Source organism: Vipera berus (genome assembly GCF_964194415.1).
Source record: "Vipera berus genome assembly, chromosome: W".
NCBI lineage: Eukaryota > Metazoa > Chordata > Lepidosauria > Squamata > Viperidae > Vipera > Vipera berus.
This window is the reverse complement of record NC_138210.1, coordinates 65,835,777-65,863,334: the sequence shown is the minus strand read 5'-3', so window position 1 is coordinate 65,863,334 and position 27,558 is coordinate 65,835,777. Positions and strand designations below refer to the sequence as shown.

The following is a 27,558-nucleotide window of genomic DNA, read 5'->3' as shown; positions in this document are numbered from 1 at the left end:
GGAGATTTGCGCTGCGTAACCCTCGCCCTGCACCCTGGACGAGCCGGCCTTAGTTCCAGGCGATTTAGCCTGGCCGTGCCCAAAATTGGGAAGAAATCGACGGGCAAACGTGTCCTGGGAACCCAACCACGCCTACGCGCTAATAACTACAGATCGCAAGGCGTGTCGCTCGGTCGAGGACAGGAAGAAAGTTGGCAAGTGTTCGATGGGGCATCTAAACCGAATTAATTCCATCGTTACCCTTGCCTCCTTCCCTGGCCAGGTCGCTATTTATATCTGAATCTGAAAATGCGATTTCCCCCAAAATGATTCAATGGGGGGGAGGGGGGTGGAAAGTAAAGCCGGGGAACTCCTGTTGTTTTGATCTCTTCCCCAACCACACACACACACACACTCACACAAATAGAGACACAATTTCTCCGTTTTGATTGGCTCCCTTTCCCTTCAACTGGCTTTTCATTGGTTCCCGACTTCCGCCCATTTAAAAAACTTTCAGCAACTTCCTGAACTTCGCTTTTCTCGTCGGGGCGGCTTTTAAGGTGATCGTTTTCCCTCCGGGTAGTTAAGTTCAAGAAAGTTTTAATCCGCTGCGATTCCAGGTGAGTTTTCCCGAGGGTCGGACGAAGGGGCAGTATTGGGGAGTTTATTGCTGTGTCTCTTGCTTGCTTGCTTGCACGCATTCTTACGATCTATAGGCCCGCGGATCCTGGTCTGCTATAACGTGGGGAAGGATGCGGAGATTGGAATTCGGCGCTTTCCAAGGCGGCCTTAATTCTGCCATCTTATCTGAACATTAAACTGCATGGGCCGGTTTTAAAGAGGTCAATTTCCAGGGCTGTCAGAGGACCAGTTCAGCAAAGTCTTCTCTTCTTTTAAAAGCAGTTCGACCTAGAATGAAAGTACAATCACGACACTTTAGAGCAGGGGTCTTCAAACTTGGCCCTTTTATGACTTGTGGACTTCAACTCCCAGAATTCCTCAGCCAGCGTGCCTGGCTGAGGAATTCTGGGATTTGAAGTCCACAAGTCATAAAAGGGCCAAGTTTGAAGACCCCTGCTTTAGAGCAGGGGTGTCAAACTGCCGGCCCGTCGGCCGGATGCGTTACGTGGAAAGCGCGCCCACCCCATTGCCGGCAATGGCAAAACAGTCCCGATACGTCGCTCACATGTCTGTTTTAGAGATATGGCTTAAATAAGCAGCTCTTCAAAGACAGAATTTACAAGGCTCGGTTTTAAAATTGGCACATTCTGCAAAGGGAAAGTGAGGCAGGAGAAAACTAATCGATTGGGCTTAATTCTTTAGCGAGGGGGGGGTTTTGTTTTTTTTTTGTTTTTGTCCAGTTTTCCTTTTTTTAAAAAAACGGAATAATATAGATTTAAAACCTAATAAATAAGAGACAAATGTACATATAGCACATGGTTTTCTAAACAGATTGAACAATGGTTGTCTAAATTCATCTATTTCCTAATAGTACAAGCTCTGAAACTTGGCTACTTTGGGAAGTGACATTTTTATCATCTGTGAAAAGTAATGACATTTAGGATTCCAGAAGGGAATTCACTTAGACTGGTGTGAAAAACAAGCAATAGGTTTTATCATAACATTGGAAGCACAGTAGCATATTAAAGAGATCAGGGCTGCAAGAGGCAAATTTATTTATTTTTATTTTATTTTATTTAAATTCCATTTATATCCCGCCCTTCTCCGAAGACTCAGGGCGGCTTACAAGCTTAGCAGTAGCCTTCATTCTATGTATATGCCTGCTTATTAGGGCTTTCACACACACCCCAAGCGGCATTATTACAAAGTCAGCTTAATTGCCCCCAACAATCTGGGTCCTCATTTTACCTACCTCGGAAGGATGGAAGGCTGAGTCAACCTTGAGCCTGGTGGGACTCGAACCTGCACTAATTGCAGGCAGCTGGTGTTACTTAAGGAGGCATTAGCCCACTGCTCCACCAAGGCTCTGAAATTCCTAAGCTAGTTGCAAATCTGTCTCAGTTGCATCCTAATCAGCCTGATTGTGATGGTCATTGTGGGTGATTTTTTGGCCTTTTGTGATGTCAGCATTTCAGTGTTGCCAAGAAAAGAACCTAAGAGACGGGTTTAAAAAAAAACTGTAGATGCAAACTAAATAAATTAATCTAAATTGTAGGGACTTTGGTGCTCTCTGAGCTTGGTTGTTTTCTTGCAGACATTTCATTACGCAACTAACATCATCAGTGCTAGAAGGGAGTAGAACAGACATGTCAAACACAAGGCCCGGGGGCCGGATCCGGCCCGCAAAGTGGTTTCATGTGGCCCGCGAAGCCATCCTGGAAACTGTGAGGGAACGGCCCCCACTGCCTTGGCCCTGGCCCAGAGACCCTCCTCCTGCCAGAGACCCCCAGATCTGTCCCACTCCTGCCCAGGCCCCCATAGGCACCCTTGATGCGAACGATGTAGAGCTGGCCACGCCCACCCAGTAGGCCATACGCACTCTAGCCACACCCACCCAATAGACCACGCCCACCCTGGCCATACCCACCCGGCCCCCTGAGGGCAACCGCAATGCTGATGCGGCCCTCAATGAAATTGAGTTTGACACCCCTGGAGTAGAACTTCTAGCACTGATGATGTTACCTAGCTGGATAATGAAACGTCTGCAAGAAAACAACCAAGCCCAGAAAACACCCAGGACCCCATACTTCAACCTGCAGGTGTTCTTGTCAAGGTTCCGACTAATGATCCCAGCAAACTAATGCAAAACTTTATTGGGTAAATCGTTTTGGCACAGTTGAAAGGAAAACCAGCTCTGGATATTTCACGCCTCAATTGCTATATTAAAAGTATAGAAACCTCCCTTCCCTTATTGGTGCAGGTACAGTTATAAGTCAGAAAATTATTATGAGATAATGTCTTCAGTTCTCAGGAAACAAAATTTTGAATGACCTTGGTTCTCAGGCTTAGCAGCTCAGCACCTGCAATGCACATTCCATTCTTTCCCCTCTCCCCCTGGGTCTGTAAAAGGTAAAGGTAAAGGTTCCCCCGCACATGCGTGCTAGTCGTTTCCAACTCTAGGGGCCGGTGCTCATCTCCGTTTCAAAGCCGAAGAGCCAGCGCTTGTCCGAGGACGTCTCCGTGGTCATGTGGCCGGCATGACTAGACGCCAAAGGCGCACGGAACGCTGTTACCTTCCCACCGTAGTGGTCCCTATTTTTCTACTTGCATTTTTACATGCGTTCGAACTGCTAGGTTGGCAGAAGCTGGGACGAGTAACAGGCGCTCACTCTGTTACGCAGCACTCGGGATTCGACCCGCCAAACTGCCGACCTTCTGATCGACAAGCTCAGCGTCCTAACCCACTGAGCCACCGCGTCCCTTGGGTCTGTAGGCAAGCCAAAAAACGGAAATAGCAGAAGCATGAAATTTCTTTGAGCTTGACAGTTCTCTTCTATTGATACTTGGACGGCTTCACTTCCTTTTTTTTTCCCCTGGCAGGTGATTGGGGTATCTCTCCTTTGTCATTATCACCACACAAAGGCAATGAAGCCACGGCGACTCTACATAGCTATGAAAGATTTCACAGGGGAAGCTAGAGCAGGTGGAGAAGTCAAGATATCCAGGGGTACTTTACTAAGCCAGGAAGATGCCCGCGGGGTCTCCCCTGATGGAACATTTTGGGCCAAGGTCTTGGATGCAGAAAAGTTGGTCCGGGTATCACCACTGATGGCCAGAGAACTGAGCGGAGCCCAGTCTGGTTTGCTGGAAGCTGTGACCAACGGAGATGAACGTCTGGCACTCTTTAAGCAGGGACGGTTGATGAATAAACTCAGTGCCCTGGGGAAGGGTGACCGAGTGAGGGTCCAGATCACCTCTGCTTCCGGGCAGAAAGTTCCAGGCATTATCCGATACCGAGGACCCATAGACAAGAGCAAGCAAGATACCAGCATCATCTTTGGGGTGGAGCTGGTGGTGAGTAATACAGAATAAGAGGATAACAGAGTTGGAAGGGATCTTGGAGGTCTTCTAGTCCAATCCCCTGTTCAAGCAGGAAACCCTATACCATTTCAGACAAATGGCTGTCCACTTGTCTACTTAAAAACCTCCATGTTGGAGGTTGGAGCATTCACAGCCTCTGGAGGCAAGTTGTTCCACTGGTTAATTGTTCCCACTGTCAGGAAATTTCTCCTTAGTTCTAGGTTGCTTCTCTCCTTGATTAGTTTCCACCCATTGCTTCTTGTCCTGCCTTCAAGTGCTTTGGAGAATAGGTTGACCACCTCTTCTTTGTGGCAGGTGTGTGGACTCTTAACTCCCAGAATTCCCCAGCCACTAGGAAATTGTCCACACATCTTAAGCTTGCTGAGATCAAGAAACACTGGCCGAGAATTTGGGCTCACATGGATCAAAAAGGCTCTTATCCTCATTGGACCACCAGAATTCAGTGGTTAGCCTTGGGCATGGGTAGGCAACCTTGGCTCTTTTATGACTCATGGACTTCAACTCCCAGAATTCTTGAGCCAGCGTGGCTGGCTCAGGACTTCTGGGAGTTGAAGTCCATGAGTCATAAAAGAGCTAAGGTTGCCTACCCCTGGCCTTGGGAGATGCGCAGTTTCTCAGCTAAATATACTCCCACCAGGGTTGTTTGGAGGCTAGAGGGATGGAGAGTGAGATGAGGAATAGAGAATCTTTCTGGAAGAGCCATTGTCCTCTTTTATAGGGCTCAGCCGCCGGGAAGGGTTTTACAGATGGCTCCTTCAAAGGCCAGAAGTTCTTCTCCTGCCGTGAGAACTGTGGCGTCTTTGTACCTGTCAGCCGGATTGAGCCTGACAAATCGGTGGAAGGTAGTCCATCAGCACCTCAAAGAGGAGGCATCCGGGAATGTACAAGAGTCCAGCTTACAACAGGAGATCCCTTGTCGACCCCAGGGCTAACAGTTGGAGACCGGGTCTTTTTCAAAATGGAAAACAACACCCCTACTGGCAGTGTGGTATACTGCAACCATCTTCCAGGGAAATTTGAAGCCGGAGTGTTTGTGGGAATATTTCTGGTAAGTACTCGTCAGTTTCAGAGAATTTCAGTTTCAGAGAATCTCCCAAATGTTAATTTGACACCTTTTTTCAATACTTATTTTTTAATATACACTCTTTTCATACAACTTTTTTCAATACTCGGTATTTTTTTATATAGGAAAGTCACATTTCTAAAAATGTTGAAACGGTGGGGGGAAACGTTGGCTATTTTGTTTCCTCCACCAGTGGAAATTTGGGCGAAAATGGAAAACGTTTGTCATGCTGAATTTTATCAATAGCTTTTCAGATATAAAGTCATGCTAGTACTTTGTAGACTTTGTTAAATGTAATGGGTTTTTTTTTTTCCAAACGTTTTGGGTTGTGAATGCATGTCTGTGTAACTCATTGAAATATATTGTTGATTCATGCAATTATGCATATATTGTTTTTATTTTAAGATATATATTGATTACTGTGTTAATTAACTCAGTTAACTCTGGGCTCCTTACAGAATAAAAGTACGTTTAAAAAGCAGTATATATAGCATAGAAAGGAATGAATATATTTTTTGTTGTTGTAGTTAGAGTTACAAGTTGCTGAAATGTAATACCATTGAAGCCTTTTTTTCCTATTTAGAAGAAAAAAAGGTCAGCATTGAAAAATAAAGAGGTTATGATTTTTGGATTTAGATCCCTCTACATCAAACCAAGAAAGATTTTCAGCAAAAAAATAAAAAGCTGAGAAAAATGGAAAGAGAGAAATGGAAGGTCACAATTAGGGATCTGAAGCCCAAAAGATGGTTTAATGTGAGCACACAAGATGTATCTGCCAGCTGTGTCTGCCAGCTGTGTCTTTTCCTGAACGTGCTTGGTTAGACTTCCTTAACTTAAATGTCTCTTCATTCATGATTACGGAGCTACCATGTGAACCCAAGAAAAGATGCAGCATCTTTATAGAGAACTGCAAACAGGTTTGGTTTGCTCTAAACTTTACATCCAAAGTCTTTGGGTGGCTGGGGAATTATGGGAGTTGAAGTCCACACTTTTCAAGTTGCCAAGGTTGAAAAACCCTAAGGTATTGCTATTCCATCCATCTTCTTGACCACTTCTAAATCTTTCGGTAGGATGAGCCTGTGGGATCCTGGGATGGTTACTTCAAAGGCAAACCTCTCTGTCATTTTCCATCACCCAAATATGGGATCTTGCTCCCCATTTCCAAGGTGCATAAAGGTAAGATTTATCCTAATCAAGGTTTGGGGATATTCATGTATTTTTCACATTCTGCCAAAAATTGATCCTGTGTGTTTTTTGAACGAACTTTGATCATGGTTCATTTTTCAAAGATTCTGGGGAACTACCATAGGACTGGAAAAGAGCTGATGTAGTTCCCATCTTCAAAAGAAGAAGAAAAATAGATCCAGAAAACTACAGGCCTATCAGCCTGACCTCAATACCTGGGAAGGTTCTGGAAAAGATAATCAAATAACAAATCAGTGAACACCTAGAGGCAAACAAAGTCATTACTAAAAGCCAACATGGGTTTGTCAAAAACAGATCATGCCAGACAAAACTTATTGCATTCTTTGACCAAGTGACTAAACTAGTGAACCAGAGCAATTCTGTGGATATAATTTACTTGGACTTCAGAAAGGCATTTGATAAAGTAGATCACAACCTACTACTTGATAAGATAGAAAAATGTGGGTTAGACAGCATCACCACCAGATAGATTCGTAGCTGGCTGACCGGCCATACTCAGCGTGTGGTCCTCAATGGAACTACATCTACATGGAGGGAAGTGTGTGGTGGGGTGCCCCAGCACTCTGTTCTGAGCCCAGTGCTCTTCAACATCTTCATCAACGATTTGGACGAGGGGATAGATGGGGAACTCATCAAATTTGCAGATGACACCAAGCTGGCAGGAATAGCCAACACTTCAGAAAATAGGCTTAAGATACAGGAGGATCTGGACAGACTTGAACACTGGGCGCTATCTAACAAAATGAAATTCAATGGTGAAAAAAGTAAGGGTCTACATTTAGGCAAGAAAAACCAAATGTACAGTTATACTATAGATGGTACCTTGCTCAATAGTAGTAACTGCGAGAGGGATCTTGGAATCCTAGTGGACAATCACTTAAATATGAGCCAGCGCTGTGCTGCAGCTGCCAAAAAAGCCAACACAGTCCTAGGCTGCATTAACAGGGATAGAATCAAGATCATGTAAAGTATTAATACCTTGGTAAGGCCATACTTGGAATACTGCATCCAGTTTTGGTCACCACGATGTAAAAAAGATGTCGAGACTCTAGAAAGAGTACAGAGAAGAGCAACAAAGATGATTAGGGGACTGGAGGCTAAAACATATAAGGAATGGTTGCTGGAATTAGGTATGTCTAGTTTAATGAAGAGCAGGATGAGGGGGACAAGATAGCAGTGTTCCAATATTTCAGGCGCTGTCACAAAGAAGAGGAAGTCAAGCTATTCTCCAAAGCATCTGAAGGCAGGATAAGAAGCAACGGATAGAAACGAGTCAAGGAGAGAAGCAACCTAGAACTAAGAAGAAACTTCCTGACAGTGAGAACAATTAACCAGTGGAACAACCTGCCTCCAGAAGCGGTGAATGCTCCAACACTGGAAGTTTTTAAGAAGAGACTGGACAGCCATTTGTCTGAAATGGTATATGGTTTTCTGCTTGAACAGGGGGTTGGACTAGATGATGTACAAGGTCCCTAACAACTTGATGATGATTTTTTATATTATTGTTATTATTATTATTATTATTATTATTATTATTATTATTATTATTATTATTATTATTATTATTATTATTATTGTTGTTGTTGTTGTTGTTGTTGTTGTTATTATTATTGTTATTATTATTTTCCCTGTCAAACATAGACATCTTGGATAGTGATGCATTATTTTTTAAAACCACTGCATGTTACAATCTATTGAACATTCTCTGCAAATCATTTGGGTTTTCAACCAACAATACAGCCTTGTTTGCCTCCATATGATTTTTCTCCCCAACCAGCACATCGTTGATTAAGGGACAAGCATTCCTTATATATCTGTTCATAAATAGGTTAAATAACCAAGGAGGCTCTCCCACATTCTTTTCTTTGTGAGATTTTATTAAAACTTGCTCTGGAACTGTTGAGCTTTTCATTTTAATTCAGATTGTTAGAAGGATAAGTTGTGGGTCCGAGCTCCAAATTGCACACTGGGAACAGTTCAGTTAGTAACCATTCAAAGTTACAGTGGCACTGAAAAAAAGTGACTTATGGCCGTTTTTCACACTTACAACAGTGAGTGTGATCAAAAATTCAGATGCTTGGCAACTGGTTCATATTTATGACAGTTGCAGTGTCCTGAATCTCGTGATTGCCTTTTGAGGCCTTCTGAAAGCAAAGTCAATGGGGAATCTAGATTCACTTAACAACCATGTTCACTTAACAACCATGAGCCTTGGTGGAGCAGTGGGCTAATGCCTCCTTAAGTAACACCAGCTGCCTGCAATTAGTGCAGGTTCGCATCCCACCAGGCTCAAGGTTGACTCAGCCTTCCATCCTTCCGAGGTAGGTAAAATGAGGACCCAGATTGTTGGGGGCAATAAGCTGACTTTGTAATAATGCCGCTTGGGGGGTGTGTGAAAGCCCTAATAAGCAGGCATATACCTAGAATGAAGGCTACTGCTAAGTTTGTAAGCCGCCCTGAGTCTGAGTCTTCGGAGAAGGGCGGGATATAAATAGAATGAAAATAAATAAATAAACTTAACAACTGTAGTGATTCACTTAACAATTGTGGCAAGAAAGTTTGTAAAATGGGGCAAGCTCACTTGACAAATGTTTCACTTAGCAACATAAATTTTGGGGTCAATTGTGGTATCTTGAGGATTACCTGTATATTGGCATGAGATTGTGGTTAAAATATCTAGTGTTCTCTCTCTCTCTCTCTCTCTCTCTTCCTCTCCCCCCATTCAAGAAGAAGTTGATAAAAGTCAAGAGGTCTTGAACAGCAACTCCTCCACCCCAACCTCAGATGAATATGAAGACTGCCCATCCCCTTCCTCCATCAGATATCCTCCACCAAGGAATGAGTGTTTATCCCAGAACTCTCCACCTTCAGCCCCTTCGTCAAATCTGGAGAACCTCAAGGAAGAAGAAGCACAAGTTTTTGAGAGAAAGAAGAAGAAAAGTGAGGCAGAAGAATCTGAGGAGGACAAGGACAGCAGCGAATATGACTACCATCTCTTAGAAATCAATTCCATGGTGGAGGTTTATAATCCACCCATCTATGGTGTGATACGTTGGATCGGAGACCTACCAGATGTAGATGAGACAGTTGCTGGCTTGGAGCTGGTGAGAAAGTGGAAGAAGAGAGGCACAGCCGAGGTTGCTTTTCCAAAAGGCAACTGGACTTTCTTGTTTGTTTTTTCCTTGAAAACATTTCACTTCTCATCCAAGAAGCTTCTTCAGTTCAGAACTGAAGAAGTTACTTAGATGAGAAGTGAAATGTTTTCAAGGGAAAAAAAAAGTCCAGTTGCCTTTTGGAAAAAACATCTTTAGGAAAACTATGATCTGGATAATTAAGAATCTCCATAGACAAGAAGAGGCACATTTGCACATATCATTCTTACATTGCATTTCCGTAGATATGCAGTCATTCCACATCACCTTCAGAGCGTTATTTCTCAGATACGTTAGATGCCTGCTAATTCCTTGATGCTAATCAAAATGGAGCACTAAATCAAAATCAGTCCTATTTATGACATTCTGCTAGAGAATAATAATGTGTTTCTCAGCCTTAGAAATTTGAAAACGTGTTGACCTCTTGCTGGTTGGAGAAGTTGAAGTCCATACATCTTCAAACACTGCATATTTTAACATATTATGGACATAGGGTCAACTGAATCCTCCTTTCCACTTTAGGCCAACAAGGTGTTCTTTACAAGTGTCTTCCACTTACAATCCTAGTTGGGGCTAGAATTCCTGTTGCTAAACTTGAAAATTTATGTTTACTAACAGTAAGATATGTTAATAAACAGAACTGAAAGATGTCATAAATCACAGGACAGAGGGAAAAGGTTGAAGGCAATTGGGGATGTATAAACTCACCTCTTTTTACTTTTTCTAGGAGGAACCACTACCAACTGGCTGTACAGATGGAGAATATAGAGGGATCCGCTATTTCAATTGCCAAACAAACAAAGCCCTCTTTGTCAAGCTGCGCCACTGCCATCCTGACTCGCGTTTTGACACCTTGCAGAGTCCCGAAAATCCTGTTTTGCGATGCAACTCCCTAGGTATGGCTTAGAGCAGTATTTCTCAAGCTTGGCAACAGTAAGATATCTGGAGTTCAACTCCTGGAATTATGAAATACTAACTACATAGGGGAATGGAATTCTGGGAATTGGTTTCAGATTTCCTGGCTACCCTATGGTTTAAAACAGCATTTCTCAAACTTAGCAAAAGTAAGATATGTTGATTTCAACTCTCAGAATTCCCCAGCCCACACGCTGAGGTATGGAATTCTGGGAGCTGATGTCCATACATCTTAAAAGTTGCCAAGTTTGAGAACTGTTAGAGAGACTGAGAGCAAAGCAGGCTTGAAGATTGGAAAGTTACCACTTCCTTTTATCCTTAGCAACAAGGGTTCTTGCAGAAGTCATTAGACTAAAGACAAGTCTCCAAACTTGGCAACTTTAAGACTTGTGGACTTCAACTCCCAGAATTGTGCAGCCAGCATGGCTTGAACCACAAGTCTTAAAGTTATTAAGTTTGAAGATGCCTGGACTATGAAGCATCCACCATCCCATAGATGTTGGATAGATTGGCTGGGAATGGAGGATGTAGAATTGTAGCAACTTCCAAAGGGTTATCAGTTCTCCTCTGGAACTGTTGATTAAACTTTCAGTTTAATCAATAATTCTCAAATTAGGACATAAAAAGGTATGAGTATAGACTGGAGAACCAAGTTATTACATTAGGTCTTCTTCAGGGATTGGGGTACAGGACCTTTCGAATCCCCATCTCCTTCTTGTTGCTTTTTTCTTCCATTGAAGTGAATGACCTGGTAAATGGAAGGATACAGGAAAAACTAAATCACTGAAATACTTATTTGCTTATATTTTAATACAGATCTTTTGGTTGGTCGGTTGGCTTTGCTTATGTTCTGGGTTTTTTTAAGTGGAAAGTCTCATCTGATTGGTTTCCAACACTAAATTGCTTTGGAGGAACACCCAACCTCTGTTATACATCTCTGTGTTGGAGGTAGAAGTTGTCTTGACACTCTTGATTATTTCACTCACTATTCCCAGTGTAAGGATGTTGATCTTATCATAATGAAGAGATGGGAGAGGACTTACTGATTCCTATTTTAGCCTATTTTAGTCCTGATGGGGAATCTTGGGATTCCTAGAAAGGATGAAGGAGCAACCATGCAAGCAGAGTGCTTGCATGGTTATTAGTTCTGTCCTTTGCTCTTTTCTCTTAGACTTTCGGGTTTATGCCAGTGTCAAGGTAGAAGAAGATACTCCACCACCACCATTGGGCAATCAAGGTTTGGAACTTCTCTCAGGGTGGAAGAAGGGGATCCAAGGTCATTGCAACTCTTGCTACCTCGATGCTACTTTGTTCTGGTAAGACTGTCTCTACCACCAGAGAGATGTATTGTTGTAAATTGGCAAGACCCTGCCTTTGATTTCCTCTTTGGGCCTGAAATGTCTGTGACCTACAATTAGTTGAATCTGGGAAGGCTTACCAAAACTTGGGAAATTGAGAAAAACATTGGCAGATTGTGTTCCTTTTCATGCAAGAATAGGATTAAGGATAAATGATGTGGAGAGCCACAATCATGTGGTGACTAAGGTCTTGGATTTGGTTGAAGGGAGCTCAAGTTCAAGTTTTCACTTGACCCACAGAGGCTATCAGAAAGGTGTATGCTGTCCACCTTCCCTTAAGCTCTCAAAGCACAAAGAGACACATATTGCATTATGTCAAGCTCCCACATTCAGGGCTTTACATGACTTCTCCCTGGTGCCTCCTAGAGAATAATGTAACATGATTACGGAGCCCACTGGTAAGTAAGTAGTCCAGTCAAAAAGTCAAACATGACCTAGAGGGGTCTTGTTTAGAGAAGACTTCCCCTATTAATATGTACAACCATATGAATGAAGTATCAATATTGTATCTATTTCTTTCATTGTTCAGTGAGTTCTGGCTAGATTATCTGCAAAATACCTCACTGAAAAACAACACGGGTAGTCCTCAACTCACGAAAGTTCCTTTGGTGACCACTTGAAGTTACAACAGCACTGAAAACAGTGACTTACGACCATTTTTCACACTTACAACCATCATAGCATTTCCATGGTCATGTGATTTACATTCAGATGCTTGACGACTGACTCACATTTATGATAGTTGCAATATCCTGGAGTCATGCGATCCCCTTTTGTGACCTTCTGACAAGTAAAAGTCAATGGGGAAGCCAGATTCGTTTAACAAGCGTGTTACTAATTTAACAACTGCAGGGTTTCACTTAGCAAACGTGGCAAGAAAAGTCATAAAATGGGGCAAAACTCACTTAACATCTTTCTCACTTAGCAACATAAATTTTGGGTTCAGTTTGTGGTCGAAAAATTGAGGACTACCTGTATTGTCCCATTTTCCTATTCTATTCCCCAGTTTCCCTTATCCCAATTTGTAACCCACTAGACCTTCATCTCCTCTGCAAAGCTGAGGGAAAAAACACCAAAAATCCCATTTTTCTCCCCTGCTTACAGTATGTTCTCCTTTACTTCTGTGTTGGATTCCATGCTGCTACGCCCAACAGACAAGAACGATGGGGAATCTTACACCAAGACGCGAGATCTCTTGAGAACAGAGATTGTCAACCCTTTGCGAAAGTGAGTTTAAGTTTATTCTTTAAAAAGGGTCCAGTTGCTCTTTTTGATGTATACATATTCAGTAAGCCAGAGAACAGCTAGGAACTTCAAGAAGCCTGGCATTCTGACACAATCAGTCATCAATAGACACATAGACATTAACAACATCTAGAGACTATGCAAAACCCAGCCAGGGATAGGGAACTTGGCTCTTTTATGAACTTGTGCACTTCAACTCCCAGAATTCCTGAGTCAGCAAGGCTGGTTCAGGAATTCTGGGCACTCAGATCAGCATAGATTAACTCCAAGGTCAACTTCAGACCAGCAATCAAGTAAGCAATACCCCAATCAAGAAACTGCCAAAGAGCCATTAAATAAATAAATAAACCTTTATTGTCAAAGTACAACATGTGTACATTGAGATTAGCTGAGCCTCCCCCCCCCCCGTGCTCTCTCCCCCCAACACACAGTGACAACAAACCCTCCATCCTACCACACCATGTGAACCAACTACACCACCCACCAGCCTCCCAAGTCAATTCTGCATAAAATTTATGCATTTAAAAGCCTAACAGCCCACGGATAAAAGCTATTTTTCAGCCTGTTGGTACGGCTGGCTATACTCCTATATCTCCTACCGGATGGTAAGAGAGTAAAGAGATACCGTCCAGGGTGTGAGTCATCCCTGAGAATCTTCATTAGTAAACAGTCCAATTGAAGAATCCCTAAGAGCACCCACTCAGACACGCAAGACACCAGAATATAAACTGACAGAAAACAGCACTCCTTACTAGCACTGATGATGTTACCTAGTTAGGGTAATGAAACTTCTCCAAGAAAACAAGAAAGCTCAGAGAGCACCAAGGACTGCTCACTTCTAAGATTGCCAAACATTTCTTGTGTGGTATGGTGTGAGAATGTAGGGGTGGATTCCTGCAAGAGGGGGATTTCCCAAGAGGGTGAATCATCTTGAGTGTTTCTTTCACTCTCCCTGAAATAGATTATTTGATCACATGCAAATTCTGAAAATCCAGCACATAACAGTAGCTAGTAGCTATTGTTATTGGTAATCATGGCCTTATGGAAAGTTTTGGAAATACCTGAGCACTCCTTGGGCTTCACCAGTGAAGAAAAGATTTGGGGGATCCTTTCACAAATTCTGATAACTGAGCAAGATAAAACACATAGTTGCATCTTTAATGAAAAGCAGGACTAGGGGTGACATGATAGCAGTGTTCCAATATCTAAGGCAGGGGTGTCAAACTGCCGGCCCGCAGGCCAGACGCGTCACATGGAAGCCACGCCCAACCCATTGCCAGCAATGGCTAAACAGTCCTGATACATCGCGCAGCGTCACGTGATGTCACAAGTTTGACATGTCTGATCTAAGGGATTGCCATAAAAAAGGGGTGGGTGGGTGTCAACCTATTCTCCAAAGCACCTGAAGGCAGGACAAGAAGCAATGGATGGAAACTAATCAAGCAACCTAGAACTAAAGAGTAATTTCCTCACAGTTAGAAGAATTAATCAATGGAATGACGTGCCTCCAGAAGTTGTGAATGCTCCAACACTGGAAGTTTTTAAGAAGAGATTGGACAGTCATTTGTCTGAAATGGTATAGGGTTTCCTGCCTGAGCAGGGGGTTGGACTAGATGACCTCCAAGGTCCCTTCCAACTCTGTTATTCTGTTCAACAAATTGCTACTGCAATTTAAAGTGTCATTTCAATGCCATTAGGATAATAAGGGAAACATCACCACTTCCTGCTCTGTTTTCACTTTATTTCATGTCTCTTAGTGGCAGGGTTGAATCCAGTTAATAGTGGGGTGGATGCCTTTAAGAATTCTCAGGGTTACTCTGGGAGAAAGGGGGAAAGGAGAAGGAAGGAGACGATTTTCCAGGAAGAGGTTTTTGGCTGATGGATCCACCCAGGCTTTTAATCAGTGAATCACGTGAACATTCACAAGGCTGGTAGCTTTCAGAAATAAAGGCCTGTCTAAGGAACTGAATTCTCTGGCTAGGGAATCCTCAGGCTCTTCTCACAGGCTGGACTCTCACACTTCCATTATCCCAGAATATGGTTTATTTGTTCTGGCTTAGCCTTATCTCCCAATCAAGCTGCAGTGCAGTTTGCAAACCCATAATAGGGGTAAACAAATCAAAACCAAATCACTGTAGTTTAGCCATACATGAGATCCAGCACGAAATTTGTACAGATAGTTCTCAACTTAACGACCATCGCTTAACGATTATTCGAAGTTGCAAGAGACCTCCATGGAGGTACTTACAACTCCGTTCCAAAGTTCTAATAGCTGTCCGCCCTCCATGCTGTCACATGTCAGATGTTCGTCAGGCAGCACACGTTTACCTATATATTTGCAGCATCCCGTGGTCACATGACTGCATTTTACAATGGGTTTTTTTTGTTTTGTTTTTTTGCTGAAAACCAGCATTTACTCCTGATTTTTAACAAAACCGGCCCATAGTGAACCATTGCTTCGCTTAATGACCATGGCTTTTGCTTAATGATCATGCAAAAAAAAAATCATAAAATTGGTTCGCTCACAAATTGGGTGTGGTCCTATTTTAAGATTATCATGATTTGATCCCATGATGGGCAAGGTCCATTATGATCATGACAGGAACTATTTGTAGCTCTCATGTATTTTATGGAAAGACTGACAACTCCTTATCTATCACTCTCTTGCCATCCCTTGAAAAAAGCAAACTTGGTGACTTTATAACCCTTTTGAGCACATTTGTGTGTATGTGTGTTGTTGTTTTTTTCACCTGATAGGAATGGTTATGTATGTGCCACCAAAATCATGGCCTTGCGGAAAGCTTTGGAAACAGCTGGGCACTCCTCTGGCTTCACCAGTGAAGAAAAAGGTTTGGGCCTGTGCATGTCTGAATGTGTGTGTGGGGAGGAGTTGCATAGTAAGGGGAAGGAGTCATCTGGGCAATTGTGAAAGATGGAGAAGAGAAGGGAAGAGACAGGAGGGCAGGGGTGGAGGGGGAGAGATCAATATAATTTAGTGTGAAACTGGTGTAGTCTTCTAGCATATTATTAATTCTGGACCATACAGAACCATGTTGATGCATCTTTTCATTTTGTGGAATATTGTGTTCTGTCATAAACTGGTAGTGAGCACATCTCTGGGATCCTCTCTTGAACATCAGCAGTGTCCCACCTCTTTCCATCTACCTATCATCATTTAATGATCTTCTGGAAGTTGGGGCAATTAAGCAATATGAAGAGGTCTCCTTGCTACCTGAGATGGTTCCCAACGCTATTGAGCTTCAGAGGAAAAATGGGGACATAATTGGAAGGGTGTGTGTGTTATTTTATTTCTATTCTACTCTTCCTTTCTTTGCTCAAGGGAAGGCAGGTCTGTCTGAATTGGGCGTACAAAGAGGCAGACAAGATTGCCTCTCCATCTTTGCCTCTTTCTCTTGGCAGACCCAGAAGAGTTTCTCACCCTGCTCTTCCGAGTGCTAAAGATGGAGCCTCTCTTTCAGATCCGGTGAGAAGGATGAGCTGCTTTCTATTTCATAGTCTCATGCTGTACATTTGTGGTGTGCAGAACACCAGACTGTCTCGGATTCAAGATGCCCCATTTGAGGCTCAAAACATTTATGTCTGTTTTATGTTTTATGTTCAAAATGAGGCAATTTCAATTACTCGGAGGAAGCTTGAAACACTTCAAAACAATTCACAAAGCAGTCCATTTCATACGTTTAACAACTGTTTCAAACTCAAAGTGGGGCATTTTGGAAATAATATGTATAGGCCTCTGCTGAACATTCATGACATTTTACACCAAGGTAATTTAAAATAAGAAGTCACAGATATTTGTGTGTGTGTGTGTGTGTGTGTGTGTGTGCGCACACACACTTTGATTAGCTAGTATAGGTACAGGATAATCATAATATATAATAATTTTTAGTTATAGAGCAATGAAGTTACTGTGACCACAAACCACCCCTAAATTTCTATTTGACCTTATTTTGATTATTCTATTTTGCTAGGCAGTATCTCTGTACTCCTTAGAATAGTTTTGCAACCCTGAGGGATACAAACTTTGACAAAGAAAGTAATCCAGGGTAGACTGTTGCTTACATTTTCCCTACATTTAGAGATTTTCTCACAGTATATTCCAGACCAAATAGTATCCCCCAAATAGAATCTAATTCTCTTTTTTCCCCCTTTCAACCTAGCTCAGCTGGCCAGGACCCTCATGGTTGCATTTTCTACCAGATATTTACTGAGGGTCACCCAACTCATGTGGTCCCGACAGTTCAAGAACTTCTGGAGGGATCACTGATGACCGTGGATCTCAAATTCACAGAGGTGAGATGCAGGACCAGAAGGATAGGAAGATGTGACCTCAGATACTGTTTTCAGCAAGATAATTTGTATGACATTTGAAGGACCCCCTGGGGTACAGAAAGTTGATCTAAGGTCAGGCACATCAACAAGACGTTGGTTGTGCGATCAAAGTAATTTAGATCAATTATTGTAGCCACCATCTTTACTACAGAGTCCTCGACTTACAACAGTTCATTTAGTGATCGTTCAAAGTTACAACATCACTGGAAAAAGTAACTTATAACAGTTTTACACACTTATGACTGTTGCAGCAACCCATCCCCATGGTCACGTGATTAAAATTGGGATGCTTGGCAACTGATTCATATTTATAACAGTTGCAGTGTTCCGAGATCATGTGATCCCCTTTTGTGTTCTGTACCAGCCTGCTACCGGCCCTGCAACAAAAGCAGGGACGACCCCTTTACAAACGGCAAGAGGCTGGAATAACGTCTGCCACATTTATTACTACAAAAACAAACAAGACACGAACCAAGTTACAGGAGCTTTGAAACACTATCCGGGCGGTTGCTTTCAGCAAACCAGCCCTCCCCACACATTCCCTTTATAAAGAGTTCAGGGCGTGGCTTCTCTCTCCCTCCTTCCGAGAAGCCCCAATGCCTTCCTCTGTTTACTCCTACTTGACTGCCTCCTGCGTCGGGCGTCCTTGAACAGGGCCAGCTGTGGGTCATCTTCATCCACACTGTCAGGCTCACACAGCTGGGTCTCCATGGTGACCAAGTGGGAGGGGCCTGCCTGAGGGCAATCATCAGCAAGATCTTCAACCCCCTCAGCAAGGTCTTCAACACCCCCCTCCTCCTCTGAGTCGTCCGACCCAACTGCCGAACCCACAGGCTGACCCTGAATCACAACATTTTGTGACCTTCTGACAAGCAATGGGGAAGCCAGATTCATTTAACAGCCATGTTACTAACTTAACTGCAGGGATTCACTTAACAACTGGGGCAAGAAATATTGTAAAATGGGGCAAAATTCACTGAACCACTGTCTGACATAGCCACAGAAATTTTGGGCTCAATTGTGGTCGTAAGTCGAGGACTACCTGTATTAGATGTTCCTACCTTGGGCCAAGATACCAGGATAAGATTTTGCCAAGTCTCCATGTGATGCTTGGGTTCATTCCCAAAGTCCTTTGGGATTTTGTAAATATAATAAATAAGTAAATGCTGTGGAATGGCCCTATTTGGAACGCACAAAAGGGTTTTGGTTTTTTGTTTTTTTAAAAAAAGAAAAGTACCGTATTTATCGGCGTATAACACGCACTTTTTCTTCCTGAAAATAGGGGGCAAATGATGTGTGCGTGTTATACGCCAATATAATGTTAATGACCCATAGTTAATGACCCATTATCCGAAGCTGCAGCTGAAATTTCCTTTTTAAAATGAGGTGCGTGTTATACGCCGGTGCGTGTTATACGCCGATAAATACGGGTAATTTTAAAATAATATTGTACTATGTGCATATAAGTAATATATCCCTATTTTAGTTAACTGTAGCTGTAAATAAAATGGAATCAATTATACTTTCTCATTTGGCCGTTCCCAATTCTTTAAATTATGTTTTAATTGTAATTGGTGCTCTTTTTCTCCTTTAATCCAAGAAACACAGTGTGAAGAAATTATTTTTTTTAAAAAAATCCATGGTTATATCTTGGGGATATAAACTTATCAGCACATTCATCATTGCTGAGAGAACAAAAATTAACTCAAGTTAATTTTTAAAGCAGGACTGCCTTGAGTATCCTTGTCCAAGGCAGTTACTATATATGCAGTACAGGTGGTCCTCGACTTATAACCACAATTGAGCCCAAAATTTCTGTTGCTAAGCGAGACATTTGTAAAGTAAATTTTGCCACATTTTATGACCTTTCATGCCAAAGTTGTTAAGTGAATCACTGTAAGTTGTTAAGATAGTGACAAGGTTGTTAAATGAATCTGGTTTCCCATTGACTTTGCTTGTCAGAAGGTCAAAAAAGGGGATTGCAAGACCATCAAAAATACGAGTTAGTTGCCAAGAGTCTGAACCTTTTGATTATGTGACCATAGGGATGCAGTCAAAAACAGTCATAAATCACTTTTTTCACTTTTGCCATTGTAACTTTGAGAATGCTCACTAAACAAACTGTTGTCGTTTCATGAAGTGGATTTGAAAAAACTGAGATTTGCCTTTTTGAGTTGAGTGTCCAAAGTGCGGGCTCATCATCTATAAAAATGTAAAGGTAAAGGTTCCCCCGCACATGCGTGCTAGTCATTTCCAGCTCTAGGGGCTGGTGCTTATCTCCGTTTCAAAGCCGAAGAGCCAGCGCTTGTCCGAGGACGTCTCCGTGGTCATGTGGCCGGCATGACTAGACGCCAAAAGCGCACGGAGTGCTGTTACCTTCCCACCGTAGTGGTCCCTATTTTTCTACTTGCATTTTTACGTGCTTTCGAACTGCTAGGTTGGCAGAAGCTGGGATGAGTAACAGGCGTTCACTCTGTTATGTGGCACTCGGGATTCGACCCGCCAAACTGCCGACCTTCCGATCGACAAGCTCAGCGTCCTAACATCTATTCTTCCTCCCAATCTCATCCGGGTGCTTCCATTCTTCTTGGCAGGCCCCTTCATGCCTTATCCTTCAGATGCCTCGGAATGGGAAGAACTTCAAAGCTTTTCGAACAATCCAACCCAGCCTGGAACTTGACCTCACAGATCTCCTGGAAGAAAGTAAGGGATGAGAGAGAAAAGCACATATCTCTGTCCTACAACTTCAATCCTGTTGTGGCTATACATCATCTGAGAATCTAGAACAAGGTTAAGGGCAAAACCTGGTTCAGTTTAGCCTCCTATTTCTTTATGTCAGTCCAGTGAGATAGACTAGACCAGAAAATCACAGGAAAGCTAAAGCTACTTTGTATTAACATAAACTATGATGATAACAACAACAACAACAACAGAATCTTGGAAATATGATTGTGCATTATCTCCCCTTGCTTGTGATAGTTCAGTGAAATTGGGAGGTATTTGCCTGAGCCATTTCCAAAAATCTCCTAGTTCTGGACTTCAGCCTCTCTGGCTTAGGTAAAGATTTCTGCATATCTCCATCAACTTTACCTTCCTTAATCTCTTTGCCTATTATGCCAACTCAACATTTTGTGGAAGCTCCCAAACTGAAGTAACTACTTTCTTCTACTATTTACTCATAGCAGTTGGTTTCATGTAGTGGTGTAATAGTTAAAATGGTGGACAGGGGCCAGAAAGACCAAAGCTGATACGCCCTTCTTAACTATGGAAATTTTTTGGGTTACTTTGGATCAGTCTTGCTCAATCTATTGAGGTGGTTGTGAGAAAAGGAAGAAGGAATGCTGTGGATGCTGCCTTGAGATCCTAAAGAACGGTGGGTTGTAAACCTAATGACCAATCAAGTAAGTAATCATGGGGAAGTTGGACATTCCCTTTGAAAACCCCATCTTCCTCTCCGTTGAAGCTTTTATCCTAGTTTCCTAGTTTGCCTTCTTTCTCCCTAAACCTGTGGCCTTCACCACATCTTAGAACAATGGAGGACCATAAATTAATTCCATTCTTGCTGTAACCACCATTTCCTTTTGTCTGTTGGTGGCTTTCAAGTCACCAACTGATTTTTCCCCCCAGTTTTCTAGGCCTGGAGAAGGAAAGAAATGTTTGTACCAAATGCCTTCCTCTTTATGGGGCAAACAAAATTTGTATCTCTCTTTTATTTCCCAACTTGGCAATCAATTACCGAGAATTGAATGTCATTTCCCATAATCCACAGCCAGCATGTCACTTTTAAGATAACCTTTATTGTCATTTTTTTACTATGGGCACACTAACACATTAAAAATGAAATTCTGTTGCCTGGTCTCAAAAGTGTACACATATAAACATGCTATATACAACATGCTATATACAACATATGCCCTTAAATATAAATACCTACAAATAATAATCACTGTCCATCTTGAATACATAAAAAGGTTCACAAGATTAATATCATATAGAACAAAACTGTGACTGAATCTGGATGTTCTGCTTTGGATACCACTTCTAACCAACATCTCTGATTTTCCCATTGCAGCTCCCCGTGAGTGTTCTGTATGCCAAGGACTGGCTGTGATGGAGTGTCCAGATTGCTACCAGGATCCTAGTTTTGGCATCAGACACATCAAACAGTTCTGCAAGGTTTGCAATCAGCAGGTATCTTTACACTAGCTTTCTATTCCACAATACTCCTTTTAGCTATGCTTGTCTGATAAAGAATATATAGCCAAAGGATGCTACAGACTTTTCTAGTTAAGATCCTTGATGCAGAGTGGGGATGTGCACACACACGTTCGCTCACTTGCCCACCCACCACTTCTGTGGCCCAGTCATCAATCCTACTAGAAAACCCAACAAAAGAAATCCTGAAGGCAATTAAGTCCCAGCAGGCAAAAACTTTATTGGGTACAGCATCTCAGAACTAAAGAAGCAAAACCAGCTCTGAGTTTTCCCACGTGAAAGCTTGCTTAGTTAAAAGATAGATCCGCATGCCCTCACCCCTTAGGTGTTCACATTGTCCAAGAGTACTATTTCTTTTTGTTATTGGAACAGTTCACTTCTCCATTGAGCATCTACAGCAATGACCTTGGCATGGTGCAGGCTCTCATAGTCCATCAACGGCTTCTTGGCATTCCATTCCATTCCCTCCCTTTTCTTTGACAAGGGGATGAAGCTAGCAGGCATCGTAGCAATGCATACGAAGCTCCAAATTTGCAAGTACCAGGCTCTTGCACTCGCGCATAAAGCTCCACTCATACGAGCGGAGGATTTTTGCACACAAAACTCCACTTGCATGAATGGAGCCTTGCACACGAGCGCAAGCACATTCTGCTTGCGAGTTTGGAGCTTCATGCGCATGCTTGCCCATTTCTCCTGCGGCCCAGTTTCAAACATTCCATGGCCCGCTAGTGGGCCGCGGCCTGGGGATTGGAGACCCCTACTCTAATACAGGTATGTATAGTCTTTAAAAAGGTGAATGAGGAAGGATATAATCCTCTTCTAATATGTGAGAACTCGTTGAATAGAATACCTGCCCTATCTTCTTCCAGAAAGAAGGATTTGGATTAAAGGAGAAAGCAGATAGTAGTTAATCTGTTAGAACAGACATGTCAAACACAAGACCCGGGGGGTGGATCCGGCCCGCGAAGTGGTTTCATGTGGCCCGTGAAGCCATCCTGGAAACAGTGAGGGAACGGCCCCCATTGCCTTGGCCCTGGCCCAGAGACCCTCCTTCTGCCAGAGACCCTCAGATCTGTCCCACTCCTGCCCAGGCCCCCATAGGCACCCTTGATGCGAACGATATAGAACTGGCCACGCCCACCCAGTAGGCCATACGCACTCTAGCCACACCCACCCAGTAGGCCACGCCCACCCAGGCCATACCCACCTGGCCCCCGAGGGCAACCGCAATGCTGATGCGGCCCTCAATGAAATTGAGTTTGACACCCCTGTGTTAGAAGATGCTTATATAGAAGATGCTTTAGAAGAGAAATTGGACAGTGGAAACAATTACTCAGTGATATGGTTCCTCTCCTTTATTGGATGTGGTCAAATGGAGATTAGACAACCATATGTCTAGTAAGGTTGGGCTTTCCAGAATTTAGATTCCTACACTAAGCAAAGGTTTAGGATTTGATGCCTTCTGAGATAGGAGATACAAGCTTCTAGTTTTGTTTATAGTGGACCTTTAAAAAAAAAAGAAATGATGTAATCAAGAAACCCCTTTGCAAAAAGAGCTGAGTTTAAAAGGTAAAGGTAAAGGTTCCCCTGCACATGCGTGCTAGTCGTTTCCGACTCTAGGGGCCGGTGCTCATCTCCATTTCAAAGCCAAAGAGCCAGCGCTTGTCCGAGGACGTCTCCGTGGTCATGTGGCCGGCATGACTAGACGCCAAAGGCGCACAGAACGCTGTTACCTTCCCACCAGAGTGATCCCTATTTTTCTACTTGCATTTTTTACGTGCTTTCGAACTGCTAGGTTGGCAGAAGCTGGGACGAGTAACAGGCGCTCACTCTGTCACGCGGCACTCGGGATTCAACCCGCCAAACTGCCGACCTTCTGATCGACAAGCTCAGCGTCCTGGTGTTACTAAATATTACATCTATAGGCTTGCCCACTTGGAAAGGCTCAAGGTAGCTTTGTTTAAAATCTTGTGATGTTCTTTGGCCATTACTCTATAGGTTCACAAGCACCGGGCTCGACAGTACCACCAGCCCCGTCCACTGTATCTGCCTGAGGAGCTTTCCCACTTTGGCTCTTTTCCAGAGACCGTCCCACGTCAGAAAATGCAGCTCTTTGCAGTTCTCTGCATTGAAACAAGTCATTATGTGGGTTTTACCCGCCACGGCCCAGATGCCCACCAGTGGCTTTTCTTTGATAGTATGGCTGACCGTGAGGGTGAGTTGTTTCAAAACATCTTTTCCAAAGAAAGCCAAAGGTTTGCTTTTATCAATGTTATGTTTAGCTTGTAAAATCGGACGAGAATCTTCCCTCTGATTTGTTGAATTCATTAGATTCAACTGACTTAAAGGGGAAAAAAAATCTGTCTGAATGTCGGAACTGAATCCTCAGGTTGGTTTGATTTGGGTTTTTTTGAAGGGATTCAGAAAAAAATCTGTGCGCATGGGTCAAAGTATTAAATATTGTTCAGATTGACTTGAAAAGTATCCAATTCCACAAATCAATCAACTCTTCCAGTTTGCAGTTTGGTTGAATCAATCTCACGCCTATACTATGATTGCTTATAGCCAAGGTTATTTCTGCACACAAGTGAGATTTTAAAAAGTAAGAAATTAACCTATTAACCTGGGCTCAGTTTAAATTGAGCCATAACAGCTGGCAGCCCCTAATTAACTTTGGCTCATCTGGAAAAGCTGATTTTGATCAGACCTGGTTTGTACTTGGATATGGACCTCTAGAAAATCAGCATTGCCCTTGGCTAGAGTCCAATGTTTTTCATTGTTGGCAATTTGAAGATGTGTAGATTCAAATTGCCAAGATTAAGAAATACTGTGTTGGATTAAAAAAATAATAAATTAACAATCAGTCGATCTATCAGAAGGTGGCAGTAGCAAGCTACTTTCATACTGGAACCAAGAAAATTTCTTGAATCCCTTCTTATAATCACCAGGCACTGAGATTTGCTCAATGGAATCTATACTTTTCTCTTACATTAGAGAACTTGAAACATTTCATTCAAGTATCCATTAGAGAACAGAAGCCATGTTATCCGCTGCCTGAAATCTAGACCAGATGCTTTGTTGCTTGGATAAACATTTTACAATGGTCTTCCAGCAAAAGCAAACATGGGGACTGGATGGGAATTTTAGCTTGGTTTGGAAAAATGTCCGCTGCAATGTCAGAAAAATTAGTACTGGGAGACATCTTCAGAGATGCTGCTGTTTACTGAAAGCATTTCCCATTGCTAAAATCTCGCTGGTCAAAGAGTGGAATTCTAACATTAAGTTGATTTACTTTCCTCTTCTGATTCTTCCCATGCATACGCTCAGTCCTTATGCCTGTCTTTTGTTTCCCAAGGTGGATTGAATGGCTTTAACATCCCACGTGTCACACCCTGTTCCGAGGTAGCGGATTACTTGGAAATGTCCCCTGAAGCTCTGCAGGGCTTGAATCCCAAATCTTTGCCCTCTTATGCCCGCCGCTTGCTCTGTGACGCTTACATGTGCTTCTACCACAGCCCTTCCCTCAGCCTCTACAAATAAAGGTTTGGATGAGAGACAGGAGATTTTAGAAGAGAGAGAAGTTATGTGACTGCAGAGATCCCTGGCAGATGTGGCTGGGAACTCTGAGTGTTTAAACCAAAACTTTTGGGGGAAATAACCACTGAGCAATTCAGAAATAAGGGCTATATATTGTTACCTAGAATTTTTCAGATAGACGCAATATTGGAATCTCTTCCTTCAGGACTAATCTCAATGAAATATTTAAAAACATTATATATAACATCCCCTGACCACTCTTCACCATTCATACGTAATGGCATCCACTTTAAGCAGCTTAGCAAAGGATATTTGGACATTGTATGTGAATACAAAAAGATAGACTGTCATGCCTCTAAACCCATCCTCTACTTGGGTACTTCTAAACCAATCCTGATGAGTCTTTTTCTACTGCATGAAACGTTTGGGCTCTTACAGTCTTTTCACCAAGTGGTCACACTCCCAGATTAAAGAAGTATCAGAAAAACTGGATCTTCTCAGTGGTGATACCTTGTCTCCAGATACACAGACCTGATGCCAGTTCTGAGGTCCTTTCAAAATCACGTGGAGATTTTGAATTATGAATTGAAGATTTTTTTTTCCAAGAGAGATTAAAAAGATGATGTGATATGGAAAAGCAATAGCACTTAAGACTTATGTACCGCTTCACAGTGCTTTACAGCCCTCTCTTAAGCAGTTTACAGGGTCAGCACATTGCCCCCAACAATCCAGGTCCTCATTTTACCGACCTTGGAAGGATGGAAGGCTGAATCAACCCCGAGCTGGTGAGAAACTGCCAAACTGCTGGCAGCCGGCAGAAGTAGCCTGGAGTATTGCATTCTAACCACTATGCCACCGCGGAAAAATTGGATGGAAAGACGACGATAACTAATTTTTAACAGAGTCTGTGTTAAAGAGACCAAAATTATCTACCAGATGTAACCTAGTGGTTATATTTACAGTTACATTATTTGCTAACAACATTGGACCAGCAGTATTTTTAGCTTTGAGACTCTTGAGATATTAGAACTTGTTAAATCCTTTACATCTTTTTTTAAAAAAAAAACCTATTCATTTTTGTAGATATTTGTTATCAATAATTCAGTATGATATGAAGATCCTAAAAAATAGCGGAATAAATAATTTGAGATTCTTATAATGGCCAGATAGTGGGAGACTGAACTTCTCTAGCAAGAGAGTCACTGGACCTCAAATTATGATTTATAGAACAAAAACATTATTTAGAATTTATTGCACTATGTTATATATGTATAGAAAAGGATTTTTAAAAACAACATTTTGTTGGAGATAAAGAAGGATATTGGTTCTTTAAAACACACATTTTTACATTGTCTTGCACTTACCACGTTTTGGGAGAAAGTAGTAGATTATATAAATATAATTGTGACAAAAAGCTAAAATTTTCAGACAATAATATACCTTTGACCTACATATCTTGTATTTGGAATTTGATAAATGGGCAATGAAAATGGATTTTCTGTGTCCTTATTATGGCCAAATAACTGACATTATAGCATTGGTAAGATAAAGGTATGCCTCTTCACTCAATAGATTGAGGGCCTGGTTGCACTTATCACCTATAAGTGGACTGGCTATAGGTATAGTATATCGACAAATATAATGAAATGGGCTCATTTAAACAAAATGCCAAAAGTTAAAATGATTATATGTGTGTGTGTGTGTGTGTGTGTGTGTTTTCTGAGGTTTTCGCGGGTGTTTGTATGTAGATCTTTGGTCATTCGGGTTTTTCCCCACATAGAATTGAAGGTATAAGAGCAACGTTTCGACGAAATCTCATCCGTCATCCTCAGGCTGGTGGCTTCAGCTTCGTTCTTCTGGGAGAAGTGTGTGGTAGTGGAATTTATAAATAAAGTGTGTGGTAGTAGAATTTATAAATAAATTCTTTGTCAGCAAAAAGAAATTCAAATACATAATGGATCGCAGTAGCAACTTGAGCCCTGCTTAATGCTCCTAGGTTGGAGCTGCAAGACAAAAGAAATCATAATAGAACTGCAATATAGCAGTTCAAAAACCTAAGGTGCATCAATCAGACCGGTCTGACCAGGAAAAAAACTTACACATACACACACACACACACACACACACACACACACACACGTATATGTATATTCATATATATATATGAATAATAATTGCATTAGATAACTAAATTATCTAATAGAATTTTAATTACTGCTAAAATGCTACACCTTTTTTCTTTTTCCTTTGTATTTTTTTATTTTTTAAAATAACTTTCTATGTATTTTTTTCCTTTTGGCAAAGTATGTATTTTTATCTTACCCAATGTTGTTTTATTTTAAAAAAAAGCTATAAAAGAATTTTAAAAAGAGATTTAATGGTTTTTCAGTATTGGGAAAAGTAGGCGTTGCAATGTTGAAATTATGGGTTGGTTACTTCTTGTTTTTTATGGCTTTAAGGGCTCCTACTCCGTCTTTTAAAATGACGTGTATTTATTAAAATTTGTCAAAATTTCCTTTGACAATCTAATGCAGGA

General features: G+C 42.0%; 1 protein-coding gene across 1 annotated transcript; it reads left to right on the top strand.

Annotated features, from left to right (window-relative positions):
• Positions 1 to 502: 502 nt before the first annotated feature.
• Positions 503 to 27,558, top strand: LOC308676035 (ubiquitin carboxyl-terminal hydrolase CYLD-like). The gene is made up of 15 exons (XM_081341741.1): positions 503 to 599; positions 3,481 to 3,954; positions 4,700 to 5,029; positions 6,115 to 6,220; positions 8,978 to 9,354; positions 10,130 to 10,298; positions 11,489 to 11,633; positions 12,780 to 12,902; positions 15,678 to 15,769; positions 16,341 to 16,404; positions 17,099 to 17,231; positions 19,865 to 19,973; positions 21,343 to 21,461; positions 23,484 to 23,700; positions 24,841 to 27,558. Exons 2-15 carry the CDS (start codon positions 3,526 to 3,528, stop codon positions 25,023 to 25,025), a joined length of 2,598 nt encoding a protein of 865 aa, XP_081197867.1. The 5' UTR covers positions 503 to 599; positions 3,481 to 3,525; the 3' UTR covers positions 25,026 to 27,558.